The 14,157-nt window shown below is 43.2% G+C and overlaps 2 protein-coding genes across 3 annotated transcripts in view; one reads left to right on the top strand and one right to left on the bottom strand.

Annotated features, from left to right (window-relative positions):
• AOX1 (aldehyde oxidase 1) overlaps positions 1-11,514 on the bottom strand; it is a 69,908-nt gene extending 58,394 nt beyond the window's left edge. For both annotated transcript variants that reach the window (XM_055573053.1, XM_055573054.1), the window contains exons 1-3: positions 11,277-11,514; positions 3,973-4,030; positions 1,700-1,796 (exon numbers count right to left, since the gene is read on the bottom strand). In XM_055573053.1, coding sequence (XP_055429028.1) covers positions 1,700-1,796; positions 3,973-4,030; positions 11,277-11,321 — 200 coding nt within the window. In that variant the 5' untranslated portion in view covers positions 11,322-11,514. The remainder of the gene's footprint in view (positions 1-1,699; positions 1,797-3,972; positions 4,031-11,276) is intronic.
• LOC129646618 (cytochrome c oxidase subunit 7B, mitochondrial-like) lies at positions 8,521-8,931 on the top strand. Its single transcript, XM_055573058.1, has one exon. The coding sequence runs from the start codon at positions 8,591-8,593 to the stop codon at positions 8,846-8,848; it is 258 nt and encodes an 85-aa protein (XP_055429033.1). The 5' UTR covers positions 8,521-8,590; the 3' UTR covers positions 8,849-8,931.
• Positions 11,515-14,157: the final 2,643 nt, after the last annotated feature.

Below are 14,157 nucleotides of genomic sequence, written 5' to 3'. Positions count from 1 at the left end.
GTGGGAAAGCAGCACCTCCAATATGGCAGGTTTTATAAGATATTCCAAGTTTTGCATAGACATTTTGCCCTTAGCTCATGGCCATTTTGTAGAAGAAGACTCTGAGGGTCAGAGTGAGTTGCTCAGGATCACAGCTGGAGTGTCACATGGGATTCAAATTAGGCCTCCAATTCTAACTCCAGAATAGTTTCCACTAACGGGTTTTTTTTTTTTTTTTTTTTTCCTGTTGACAGAGGGGCTGACATTTGTTTCTCTAGTCACATGTGACAATCACCTGGAGCATAGTCTGTCTTCCAAGCAGCTGCCAGGCCAGGGGTTGCTTGGGCAATAAAGTTAATCTGATATTTTGCCTCAGAAGAAGAAACAGAGAGTGGAACACAGAACTCCTCGGTCCCACAAATGTACTGCTAGAAAATATCTAAGTCAAAAGGACTCCTAAAATGTTCTAATTTTACCAAACAAAATTACAGATGGCCAACAAATATGTGAAACAAAGGTTCAACCTCAATAACAATCAAGAGAGTTTCAAATTAAGCAATGAGAAACCATTTTTATCAAAGAAAATGACCAAGAGTTTTAAAAATTGTAATGCGCTAAGAATGCTAAGCTTTGGGAAAATGGAATTCATAGACTGCTGAAAAGGATGTAAATTGATAGAACTGTTCTGAGAAGAATCTTGCTGGAAGCCATAAAAATTTAAAGATGCACTCATCCTTTTACCCTCTGATTCCACCTCTATGGATCTATCATCAAGAAATCATCACAAACATAAATATAAATATATATAGACATATGAGTGCTCACTGATCCACTCCTTTATAATAGTGAAAACCAGACAATAATCTAAGTCAGCACCTTTTGGTGATGGTGATATATATGAGAGCACATATACAGCCATTAAAATTATATTTATTATTTTGAAAAGATATTCATAAGAAGTGTAGCAACGGAAGTTTCTAAACTGTACATGCAGTATGCTTCCATAAATATATACACAAAAGAAAGACTGGAAGGATATTAGTAGTGGCAGTGTTAGTCACTCAGTCATGTCCGACTCTGTGCGACCCCGCGGACTGTAGCCCACCAGGCTCCTCTGTCCACGGGATTCTCCAGGCAAGAATACTGGAGTGTATTCCCATTCCCTTCTCCAGAGGATCTTCCTGACCCAGGGATCAAAACTAGGTCTCCTGCACTGCAGGCAGATTCTTTACCGAAGTTTGAGCTACAGGGAAGACTTTAGAAGGCTATTATTCACTTATAAATAAATGCAAACATTGAGTGCCTACTGTATGCTAGGCAGAGTGACCAGGCAGTGGGATTGATTCATGGACAAGACAGATTAAAATCCCTGCCAAATAGAGTATATCTTCTCACTGAGGGACGATGGACAATACATATGTACTTGGACAATACATACCCACAGCACACACATGATGAGAAGTACCATGAATACATTAAGAAGGGAGCAGGGAGCTGCAGAGGTGAGATGGGGCATGGGTATGGGGGAGGTGATCAGGGAGGGCTGAGAAAGCAACATTTTTGCTGGAACCTGAATGGTTTGATGCCCATCATTGCATTCCCAGTGTTTACCACAGTTCCTGTCACGGCAGGTGCTCAACGCATATTTACCAAAGGAAGGAAAACAACAAAGCTGAAAGCTACAAAAATTCAACCATATGTGGACTATGCAGCAAGGTACCTTATCTTCTTGGTAGTGGGGTTATATCGTGATATCATCACTGTGCAGGCACCACAGCCTCCCCCTCCACAGCCATATTTAGTTCCTGTGAGTCGGACTGGAAAAGCATAGTTAAAGACAACGTGTCTTCCATAATTTTCTTCGTAAAATAGCTCTGACCTTAAGAGACAACATCAAACACTCTTAAATGTACACTTAAGTTCGATACTTAGTAATCAAATGATGTAAGTATATCTTAGCTGCTATTATTTATAATCTTATAAATTCTTGATTTTCATTTGTGTGTATGTGATTTTTTTGTTTGTTTGTTTGTTTTCTGACTACAGGGCACATGGATCTCAGTTCCCCAACCAGGGACTGAACCTGTGCCCTCGGCAGTGGAAGCGTGGAGTCGTAACCACTGGACTGGCAGGAAAGTCCCCCACTTGTGTGTTCTGTCTAGTCTCCTCCTTTTTAAAACACCTGGACCTCAGGTTGCTAAAAAGAGGGCCAAACTTAAAAGAAGGAAGAGTCTAGACATAGCAATGGCCTTGAGGATTTGTAGGTATGAGTACCTCGCATATCTGTTCTTTCCTTATGTGTGTCTTTGATGACATACAAAGTAAAATGTCAGAGTGTAATTAATTCTTAGAATATTTGTGTCATGTCATCCACATTTGCTATATTTCTCTGTTTCTCAGTGGCAGAAACTGCTAGTTGTTTCCCCATATCTTTTCTCTTATTCTTTCTTGGTAATAGAAATGCTAAATTTTGAACTATACATGTGGTTGCTTGGAATAAAAAAGGTACATTTTCCCATCCTCTTCTGATGCTTGGTGGGGTCATTAACAATGTTGACCACAAAGATAGAGGCATAAATGCTCTGTATAACTTCCAGGAAGGAAACGCCCTCAAAGGGAGAGGGTTGCCCCTCCCTCATCCCTTACTTCTTCCTTTGTGCTGGAATTCAGATATGACGGCTGGACCTCAGTTAGTCATCTATGACTATGAGGAGAAAGCTTCACGCTGAGGAGGGTGAAGTAGCAAGACAGAAAGACCTTAGCCCCGGATAATGCTGTGACATTGTTTTGTTAGCCTGGATTGACCTACCTTCAGGATTCCTTTGTGTAAGTATCCCAGCCCTGAGAATGTGCCTCATCATAGAGACTTCCTCCAACATAGAGGAAAACTGACCAAGAGACCCAGCTGCTGCACTTTGATATCTATCACCCCACTTTTCATCAAGGTCATGACTCCCATGGGCTGCTTCCCAAGAGTGGCTCTGAGCTATGGAGATGCGTGGGAGTCCTTGTCAACCACCCTCAGTGGCTTTGATGAATCGGCCTTGGATTACATGCAGTCTGAGACTCCCCCACTCAGCCTTCTCTCTCTTTGTTCCAGGTCTAAATCTTCTCTAACTGCCCCTCTATTTCACTCAGGCATTTTCCCTAATAAAACTCTTGCATATATAATCTAATTTTTTGGTGTCTGCTTCCCAGAGAACCTGAAATAACATAATGAGAAAGAAATAAACTTCTACCTTATTTACTGCTATTGGGATTTTCTGTCACTCACAAATGAAACAAATCTTAAACATTACCCTGGTACCATGGATAACCGGGAAATTAGTATTCATTACTTTTATGCCCAAAAACCTTGAATGACTTCCAGGAAATTGTTACTATGTTTTTGTTTGAGTTTTGTGCTGTTTGGGGACTTTCACTTTCTCTGGGGAAAAATGTACAAATTCCCATTGTCTCACAAGTTTGCATACAATGTAGTAGGGGCCACAGACTGCTGGAAGCCCACTGGACTTCATGAACAGCAGAATAAAGAATCCATTCCTTAGATTATTTACTTAGGAAGTTTTTTCAAGGTAACATTTTCAGGTTTAATTTCTCCATTGTTCTTTCACTTCCATTTTAGGAGATTTCTGTGCTCTCTTTTTCTAATGGGCATGATGATTAGTCCTTGAAGTTAGAAGAGCAATATTGTGACTCTTAATTCTAATGGATGCTAAATTAAGCTATGTCAGCATCTGTTGCTTTAATTCCTATTGCTATTCTCCATTTCACCCAATACATTTAATGCCAAAACAGAGATCAGAAAGAACTTGATTCTCTGATAAGTGCAACCGTTCGGTGTCTACAAAACTCAGGTGTAGGACTTTCTCAAAGTAGGGGATATGACTCAGTGTGGCTCTAAAAAGATACTTAAAATATCACTTGATGAAGATATCGGTGTTATACACAGATACACATACACACACATACACAACTCAAAGCAAAGGATACGCTTCTTCCTCAGATATGGCAATAGCATTGTTTCAGGATCAACATTTTTTTCTGTCACCTGTACCCAAAGCAAATAAGAGATTAACACACAAAGTTAGGAGAGTTCGAATATTTACATGGGTGGCTCATGCTAATTTCATGAAGATTCATATTAACTAACTCTTATGTTCTCAACTTGACATAATGTTTGTGGAACACCTGTGATACACAAGTCATCTCTCTTAAGTGTATGGTATAAATCTTGAGCCCCACCACTACATTGCTACTGTCTGTGGTCCTGAACTATCACTGTTCTCTAAGGCAGTGGTTGTTTCTAGTAACAAACACTAGTGACTTCTCTCCAACTTCTACAAAGTCTGAAGCAAGTGAGGGAAAAGATAACAGCAGAACTGAAAATAGCAGACAGAGAGGTAGGGGAGGTCTTCTGGACCTCTGAGAAGTTGATACAGGTTTTTTCTTTTTTAAAGACTTGTTTGTTTATCATATTCAAAGAATTACAGTTTCCAGAAAGAGATCATAACCATCCATTCCTCCCAAATCTAAGAGACAAAAGAGAAGATAAAATGCATATGCCAATTGATACAAATATGTGCAAGCAAAGACACACTTGAGGAGCAAGTTTGTGTGGGCAGTCTAGCGGCATGGCAGTTAAAACAGCAGCATCTAATGGATGGCATGATTGAAATGTCATGAGTGGTTACGTTTTCCAAAGTGATCGTGTTTTCCCTTTCTTAATTGTAAACTTGGATTTCTTTTAAATTCATAAACAGAAGCATGGTTTTCTTCACAATTTCAGAACTAGAGTTCATCCTTTACCCATGTTATACCAATTTTCCCTACTGGAAAGTAGGTGAAGAGGGTACATATGCTTATTCTATAGATGCATCCTAACCCTCAATTCTAAGTGGCCATAGGCTGGGCAAAGTGAAGTGAAGTGAAGTGAAGCTCGCTCAGTCGTGTCTGACTCTTTGCGACCCCATGGACTGTAGCCTACCATGCTCCTCCATCCGTGGGATTCTCCAGGCAAAAATACTGGAGTGGGTTGCCATTTCCTTCTCCAGGAGATCTTCCCAACCCAGGGATCAAACCCGGGTCTCCCGCATTGCAGGCAGGCGCTTTACCATCTGAGCCACCGGAGAAGCTCACTGGGCAAGGTGAGGCAGGTGCCAATTACCAAGGTTGGATCTGTACCCTAGAAGAAACTGCAATATAATATGGATGAAATGATTTGTGTGTGTGTGTGTGTGTGTGTGTGTGTGTGTACACATACTGCAATACAAGAAAAGTGTGAAGTGCCCTCAGGTATCCCCAACTTAATTGGCCCTCAGATGGAATTCTATATTTTATATCCCAAACTTACTTCTTCCCTACTTTTCCTGAACTTGTTTAATAGGCTCACCATCTCCTAGGTCAGCCAAGCTTAAAAAGCCTGTGCTGTTTTCTATGTTTCCCTTCCTTCAATCCACCACAATCAGCATCACCAAGTCCTGGCCATTTACACTTCCAGAACAATTCTCTAAATACCCTTCACTTCTCCTGTCACTCCCTGAAATCCACTCTTATTACCTCCAGCCTGAACAATGATAACAGCTGCCTAACAGGTCTCCTGTCCGCATTCTTGGCACCCAAGATGCCACCCTCTATACCACTACCAGAGTGACTTCTCTAAAATCCAAATCTGTTCATCTCCTGTGTCTGCCTAAATCCAATATTGACTCCTGGCCACCATGCTGCTGTGCTGGGAATTCCTGAATCATTCAGGGTGCTTGCTAAATTGAAACCTTTATCAGATCAGGATTTCCAGGAGAGAGAACCAGAAGACGTGCATATTTAAGAAATACATTGAGTAGGTGAATTTCTACCAGCTTCTGGAATAGGAGACGAAATTCAAACTCTTTCCCATAGCTATAAGACTTCTTTGATAAACTTTCCATCATCTGCCACTCAACCCATGAACTCTGGTCACATGAACTGTAACCAGAAGTGGCTGGTCCTAGTAGCACAGGGACTTTTATCTTTTGCTTATGGCATTCCCACTGCCCTGAAAGTCCTTCCTCTCTTCTCTACTTGTAAGAATCTTGGATGCCATTTGAAGCCCTGCTCAGATGTTCTCTCAGATGGCTGTGCAACCATCTAATATTTGCCTTCCACTCTCTGCTCCAAGCAACCATCCTCCTCTGTGCGCCCATGGTCAGTGTCCACACATCTTTCACAGAACCTGTTACCCTACATCACAATTATTTGTGTATGCATCAGCCTCTCTTGATCCTGAGAGAAATCACCATCCACTATTCTTCATGTCTAACGCTGAACTAGGTGCTGGGGGCATATGATAAGGATGTAACACATGTTAATTAATTTAAATGAATAACTTGATATGTATAATTTGCTATGAGGACATTAAGGAGGGAGGGATGATATCTCGCAGGCTGGGACATAATAACATGGAGAAGAGCCAATAATGGTGGCAGAAACTTTTAGTTGTCTCTCCTAGCAGGCTTTCTTTCTTCCTCATGCCTGGAATAAAGATGAAATGGATAGAATGCCAGCAGCTACTTTAGACCCTAAGGCAACATATTAATGGCAACAGGGAAAAAAGAAGAAACTTGGATCTCAGATGGCACTGTGAAGCTTCTGAACCAGCCCAGAATGCAATGTCTCTCTCCAGATATCCTTTACGTAAAAGTAAAAATGATTGGTACTTTATCTGAACTACTTAGTTTTGAGTTTGAGTTATTTTCAGCTGAAACTAATCTTAATTCACACATATGATGGTGAATCCACAGAGGCCCAATTTTAAGGGAGAGATAGGATCTGTGTAACAAGGAAGAGCATTTTAGGCTTGAGAGATATTTGTGTTTTCATGAGGAATTAACGGAAAAGCAGCTTCTGCTTGTTTGGGTTATTTGTTCCAAGAGATGTCTCAAGAGATTGGAGTCTGGCTCAAAGGACTACGGATTTGAAATGTGTTTATTTTTCTTGATTTGGTGATTGGTACATTTGGAGGAGGCAAGTGGGGCAGGGATCTGGCATGCACCCTGTCTTGGAAGGTCTTGGAGTGAAACAGGGAGGTCAGGATTCTGATGGTGGCTGGGGAGTGGGAGGCAATGAGGAAAGGAGTTTTCCTTACTGACTCTGGTTGGGAGAGCTGATACCAGCTCTCAAGTCAGGGTCATTGCAGGTTCTCGTCTCAGCAAAACCTTGCATGTTACGAGGTGAGCATGTGTCCCTGTGTATCTCCACTGGCCCTTTGGGAGATGTCAAGTTCACATTACACAAAGTTGAGAAATGGCCTTCCTCTGTGCAGGGCTCATGACTTGTGAAGGGGGCGCCTTGCCAGACACAAGACAGAGGCAGAAAGAGGAAGGAAAAAGGAGATCAGGAGGACAGAGAAAAGGGGGAAAAGAACAGAACATAAAAGCCAAGAGGAGGAAAATGGGCAGAAACGGTGTATGTTGTGGGCTAGCTTAGCCTTGGAATTGGGGAAGAGGTGGGAGGGGACGACCAGTGAGGACATTTGCTTGAGGCTACAAAACTGCTGAGTGTCAGAGCAGAGAGTACAGGATTCAAATCCATGCCTAACTAGTTCCGAAGCCCACACCTTCTATCTCTACACCTCACTGCCTCATAGAACAACTTGTTCCAGTTCCTGAGATACGTTGTGATGTGCCATCTAGGGCATAATTTATTCATGGGCTCTTCCTCCTTCAACTCCAGGTGAGGAAGTGGGTCATCTACTCTGGAGGCTACAGGTGAAGATTTCAGAAATCTCTCTGCAACTAGGTCTCTGATCAATGTATTCAGCCTAAGCCCCTGCCCAATGACACATTTTGGTAACTTGGGAATGAAAAGTGAAAGTGTTAGGCACTCAGTAGTGTCTGACTCTTTGGGACCCCACAGATTATAGCCCACCAGGCTCCTCTGTCCATGGAATTCTCCAAGAAAGAATACTGGAGTGGGTTGCCATTCCTTTCTCCAGAAGATCTTTCCGACCCAGGGAACAAACCTGGTTCTCCCACGTTGCAGGCAGATTCTTTACCTTCTGAGCCACCAGGGAAACCCAGTGACTTGGGGGGATACTACAAAAAGCACAGAGCAGAGGGCAGTCACATCAGTCTCCTAACTGGCTTCAAAGCTTCTTTTCAAGGGCACGACTCTAATCCCAGAGGTTATGTTTGACTTCATGACCCCTGTTCCTGGTGGCTTTTTCCTCTTTTATCAACAGCCCCCCACTCTCTGATTCAGGGACTTTATTCTAATTCTATCCATGAGGCAATCAGGTTTGCTTGCCAGGATTGAAGAACATACCTAACAGAATTTGGAAGGGAGGGACAGGAAAGAGAAAGGGTGACATAATTTCTTTTAACAGGGCAACTGCAAAAACAAAATCAGTATTTCTAATATGCACATTCCAAACGATCATAGAATGTTTGGCCATAGATGAAACAAGCCCACAGATAAGAACCGGCTTATTTATTTTTAAAAATCAATAGAGTACAAACTATTATTAGCTGTTGTGTTAAAAATTCCACTACACATTTTTTTTGTTTTTCAGGACTCTGCAAGGGTACTAGACGCCGAATTGCTAGAGGCCAGCAGCTGTAGTTGCAGCCATTTTATGTTCAACCTCAGGATGTTTCCCTTGGCCAAAAACGCACTAAGTCGTCTGAGAGTTCAAAGCATTCAGCAAGCAGTGGCAAGGCAGATCCATCAAAAGCGGGCACCTGATTGCCATGACAAATATGGTAATGCTGTATTAGCTAGTGGAGCCACTTTCTGTGTTGCTGTATGGGTATATATGGCAACACAAATTGGAATAGAGTGGAACCCATCGCCTGTTGGCAGAGTCACCCCAAAGGAATGGAGAGAACAGTAATCATCCCAGCTGATTTAATACTGAATTGTTTCAAAATCAACTCATAATTAATTCCAAGTAAAAGTACTATGTACCCATTAAAATATAGCATGTTTGAAGAAATAAAGTATACTTGAAACCTTAAAAAAAAAAAAAAAAATCCACTACAGTTTGTTTGGGAGCAGGGGAGGGAGGAGGGGGAGAAGAAGCTAGACTCAAACACCTATTTCCTCCTTTAACCAAAACCCTTACCATCACCTAAAAAGCCCTAGTCATCTGGCCCCCGGCCACATCTCCAGGCCCTCTAGTCTCCTTGCTGTCCCCTGAAAATGAAGAAAGCCTTGTCTCTGAGGATTTTTGCACCTTTTTCTTTGGACAAACAAGGATTCAATTCCAGCTCTAACTCCTAGGGAGACAATATAACCTATTTCCTTGGTGTAGAGTGCTTTTCCCTCAGACGCCTACTCCTTACTTCATACTGGTGACCACCCAAATGTCAGCCTCTCATCCGGTCTTAAACACCCATCCTGCCTGAAGCACTAGCTCGCATCCATTTTCTGTCCCCTCACTCTGCTTTGTTTTGCATCCTGGCATTTATCACTGCCTGACATGATACATTTCCATTTATTTATATGCTTGTTGTCTGCCTCCCCAAAGGGACGTGGTCATTTCTGGGCTCGGTTGAGTCCCCTGAGGACACTGAGCACTAGCACATGCATGTACATGCTCAGTCGCTCGGTCATGTCTGACTCTTTGCGACCCTAGGGACTGGAGCCTGCGAGGCTCCCCGGTCCATGGGATTTCCCAGGCAAGAATACTGGAGTGGGTTGCCATCTCCTCCTCCAGGGGATCTCCAGCTACACAGGAACTGAATCCCCATCACCTGCATTAGCAGGCGGAGTCTTTACCACTGAGCCACCTGGGAAGGCCATACTGGCGTAGAGCAGGCCCTTAAATCAGTGGATTAAAAACTTACTACCATTCTTTGTGAAGTAAGTAGTACTATCTCCTTTTATCAGAGGAACTGAGGGTAGGTTATATTGTCTCCCTAAGAGTTAGAGCTGGAATTGAATCCTTGTTTGTCCAAATAAAAAGGCCATAGTTGTGTCTACTGCACCATTTGGTTATGCAAAAGAAGAAAAAATGATACCATAAGACCACTTCAAACTCACCCTCCACCCCAATCCTTATCATGGTTCACTCTCATAGCAGTCCTGTGAGGGGATCCTAATAGCCCGCCTTCAGCAAAGTTCAGGAAAAACAAACTCATCTTATCCAGTGTGAAACTCAGGCAACAGGTACAGAGGAAAGTTTTATACAGGACCTAGAATTTACATGATTTGGGGAAATCCTTTTTTTTGGGGGGGGCGGAATCCTCTTTAAGAAAAATGATACAAAATCCAAATTCGAAATTAAGCTCAGGGCTTTAGAAGAGGCCTCACAAGTGAGAGGCAGTGATATTTGACTTTCCTTAGCTTCCTGGTGAGTCTCAGGGCCAGTCAGGGAAAGTCAGGCTCTCCCTGACTCAGACACAGGGATCACTAGGGCTCTGAAGGCCAGTATCACAGCCCTTGCTCTATTGTTCGCTTTTAAGGAAGCCTTTTCACCTTCTTGGGCTTCCCTGAGAGCTCTGTTGGTAAAGAATCCACCTGCAGGAGACCCCGGTTCAGTTCCTGGGTTGGGAAGATCCCCTGGAGAAGGGAAAGGCTACCACTCCAGTATTCTGGCCTGGAGAATTCCATGGACTGTATAGTCCATGGGGTCGCAAAGAATCGGACACGACTGAGCCTCTTTCACTTCACTTCACTTTCACCTTCTTGCTTAGGTATCCCCCTTGCAAAGTGCTGGGACAACATGAAGAGTAAGCGGTCTGTGGCTTCCTGCGTGGGCGTGTTTTAAAGGATTCTCTGGGGGCTTTGCTGCCTCCAAACCTCAGGCAACGGCTGGAACTGCCCCAGGGGATCTACGGAGCGAGCTTGGCTTCCGAGAGGACCCTGGAGTCCCCAGAGCCGGACATGGGCTCAGCGCTGCCAGGTGCTGTAACTTTGGAGACGATGGGATTAAGTCTTGGTGAATCCGTCTCTGCGGCCCTGTCCTGACTCCAGACTGCTCTCCGCTCACCCAAACGCACCCAAGAGTAACGTTCCCGTCTGCTGATGGGTTTGACAAGGGGAAGATTCGGGAGTACTGACTCTGCTGAATAAGAACAATCATTTCTCTTCCTGTTGATGGGGTGTGGTGGGCTTCGGAATCAGCCCTCCGTCTAGGAAGGAGAGGGGAAAGGAACATCAGGAAGGCGGGGGCCCAAAGATCCAGGCAGACCTAGTAAACGCTTCTCTTCCCTGCTCCTACGGTGCAGGTAGGACGCTCAGGCAAATCCGCGTTCAGCCCAGGGCCCGGCGCCCCAGCACCTGGAGACCCGGCGGGACAGGACGGGCAGCGCGCTCACCTTGCGGCCGTTCACGTAGAAGAGCAGCTCGGCGCCCCCTTCCATGGTGGTGGGGTCCGAGGGTCCGAAGGTCCCCAGGAGGAGTCGCCGGCACCGGGGCCCCGACACGCAGAAGGGGTCGAAGGAGCCTAAAGTGCAACCACTCTCGAGGGCTCAAGTCCCACTTTAGATGCGAAGTTCCGGGAGCGCCCTGCGGGCAAAACTCTTCCGGATCCCAGAACGTCATCGCCCGGCTCCCTCCGCGCTGAGACCATTGGCTAGGCTTTTTTGGACGCGATCCTGAATTCCTCGCCCAAGGCGCCAGGCTTCTGTGCTGCCTCCCCCCGCCTCTTAGCAGGTACTGCAGGTCCTGTGACGTCGCTTCGGTCGTCGTCGTATATTAGTACATTTTAATGGCTTTCCAGCTAGATTTGAAGTCCGGGAACAGTAGGAGTTTTTTTGTATCTCCGCTCCCACCATGCCTGCCGCAGTCTGTACTTTTAATAGTTGATACCAACCTAGATAGCATATTGAAAAGCAGAGACATTACTTTGCCAACAAAGGTCCGTCTAGTCAAGGCTAGGTTTTTCCAGTGGTCATGTATGGATGTGAGAGTTGGACTGTGAAGAAAGCTGAGCACCAAAGAACTGATGCTTTTGAACTGTGGTGTTGGAGAAGACTCTTAAGAGTCCCTTGGACTGCAAGGAGATCCAACCAGTCCATTCTAAAGGAGATCAGTCCTGGGTGTTCTTTGGAAGGAATGATGCTAAAGCTGAAACTCCAGTACTTTGGCCACCTCATGCGAAGAGTTGACTCATTGGAAAAGACTCTGATGCTGGGAGAAATTGGGGGCAGGAGGAGAAGGGGACAACAGAGGATGAGGTGGCTGGATGGCATCACTGACTCGATGGACGTGAGTCTGAGTGAACTCCGGGAGTTGGTGATGGACAGGGAGGCCTGGAATGCTGCGATTCATGGGGTCGCAAAGAGTCGGACGTGACTGAGCGACTAAACTGAACTGAAACTATCACAGTCGATACGGCTTTGCAAGAGAGAAACTTAAGGACAACAGAGGGTTTTATAACTTTCTCTCACACTTTAAGATATAATTATTGCGGGTTTTTTTTTAATATCAAGAGCTACCTTGATATAAACTATTTTTAAAGTTTTATCATTATTCTTAATTTCCCCAGTAAATAACCATAACGTTTATCTGGTGTCAATAGTGATGTAAACCATCTCGAAAGACTTTTTTAAAAGTAAAACTTGGAAAATACTTAAACGCATAAAAATAAAAGTCACCCGTGTCCACAACAGAATTTAACTTTCTGGTCTATTTTTACATTTTTGAAATCTGCACTATAACACCTTTTAAAAATTCAAATGGATTCAAACTCTTTCCCAGACTTCTCTTTAACATACCTAGAACATTTTGCTATCTCATTTATGTAAACATATACATTTTATTGTGAAAATTTCTAAAATTTTGTACATAAAAGAATATAACTAGCATCCCCATACACCTGACTCACTGAGCTTTGAAAACATTCGTTTTGCCACACTCCCACATTTTTTCTGAAATATTTTAAAGCCCAATTTCAAACACATTATTTTACCTCTAAATACTTCAATATGCATTAAAATGTTTTTTCTTAAAAGCCCAAATGCCAACATATAACAAATGAATATTTTAACATCTTTAAATTTACCAGGGTCTTAAAAACAATGCCTTTTCCCATTTGATGTCCTTGTTGTCTCTTTAACATTTTTAAATCTAAAATAGTCTCCTCACCCACTTCTCCTTTTTAATGCTATTAACGTGTTATTTTCTTGGGCTCCAAAATCCCTGCAGATGGTGACTGCAGCCACGAAATTAAAAGATGGGTTGCTCCTTGGAAGAAACACTATGACCAACCTAGACAGCATATTAAAAAGCAGAGACGTTACTTTGCCTACAAACGTCCCTCTAGTTAAAGCCATGGTTTTTTTCCAGTAGTCTTATGTATGGATATGAGAGTTGGACTATAAAGAAAGCGGAGCACCAAAGAATCGATGCTTTTGAACTGCAGTGTTGAAGACTCTTGAGAGTCCCTTGGACTGCAAGGAGATCCAACCAGTCCATCCTAAATGAAATTAGTCTTAAATATTTATTGGAATGAATGATGTTGAAGCTGAAGCTCCAATACTTTGGCCCCCTGATGGGAAGAACTGACTCACTGGAAAAGACCCTGATGCTGGGAAAGATTGAAGGCAGGAGGAGAAGGAACGACGGAGGATGAGATGGTTGGATGGCATCACCTATTGAATGGACATGAGTTTGAGCAAGCTCCAGGAGTGGGTGATGGACAGTGAAGCCTGGTGTGCTGCAGTCCATGGGGTCGCAAAAAATCGGATACAACTAAGCGACTGAACTGAACATGCTGAAGAAGAAACCAGGTCAGTTGTCCCATGGAACGAATATGCTGTATTTAACATGGCTGGTTGCTTCTCCCTGGTGTTCTTTGTTCTTCCATCCTGACTTCCAGTATCTTGTCTATGGGTCTAAAGCCTTTGATTAAATTCAGATTCAATTTTTTTCACTTCTTGGGTTTTATAATTGTATCTCTTTTTTGCTTATGCCAAAAATCATGATTCTAAAACCTTGACATAATTGCTTTACCTTGTCCTTAGATCTATTTCAAAACAACCACATCAATATTATGACAGCAATAAGATTAGTGAATAAAAGTTTAAGATGTCTTTACAATTTTTAGAGTATACCCTAAAAAAGGTACACATTTAATTTTTTCTAAGGTAGGTTATCTGTTGAATACCTTCCCCCTAGAGTCCTGGAACTCTTCCTCTAAGTCTTTAAGTTTCAATAATTCCATTCTTTTCTTTATATTCCCTCAGCCCCGGAGAT

The sequence above is a fragment of the Bubalus kerabau genome, chromosome 3 (assembly GCF_029407905.1).
Source record: "Bubalus kerabau isolate K-KA32 ecotype Philippines breed swamp buffalo chromosome 3, PCC_UOA_SB_1v2, whole genome shotgun sequence".
In the NCBI taxonomy this organism is placed as follows: domain Eukaryota; kingdom Metazoa; phylum Chordata; class Mammalia; order Artiodactyla; family Bovidae; genus Bubalus; species Bubalus kerabau.
This window is presented reverse-complemented; position numbering and strand designations above follow the sequence as displayed.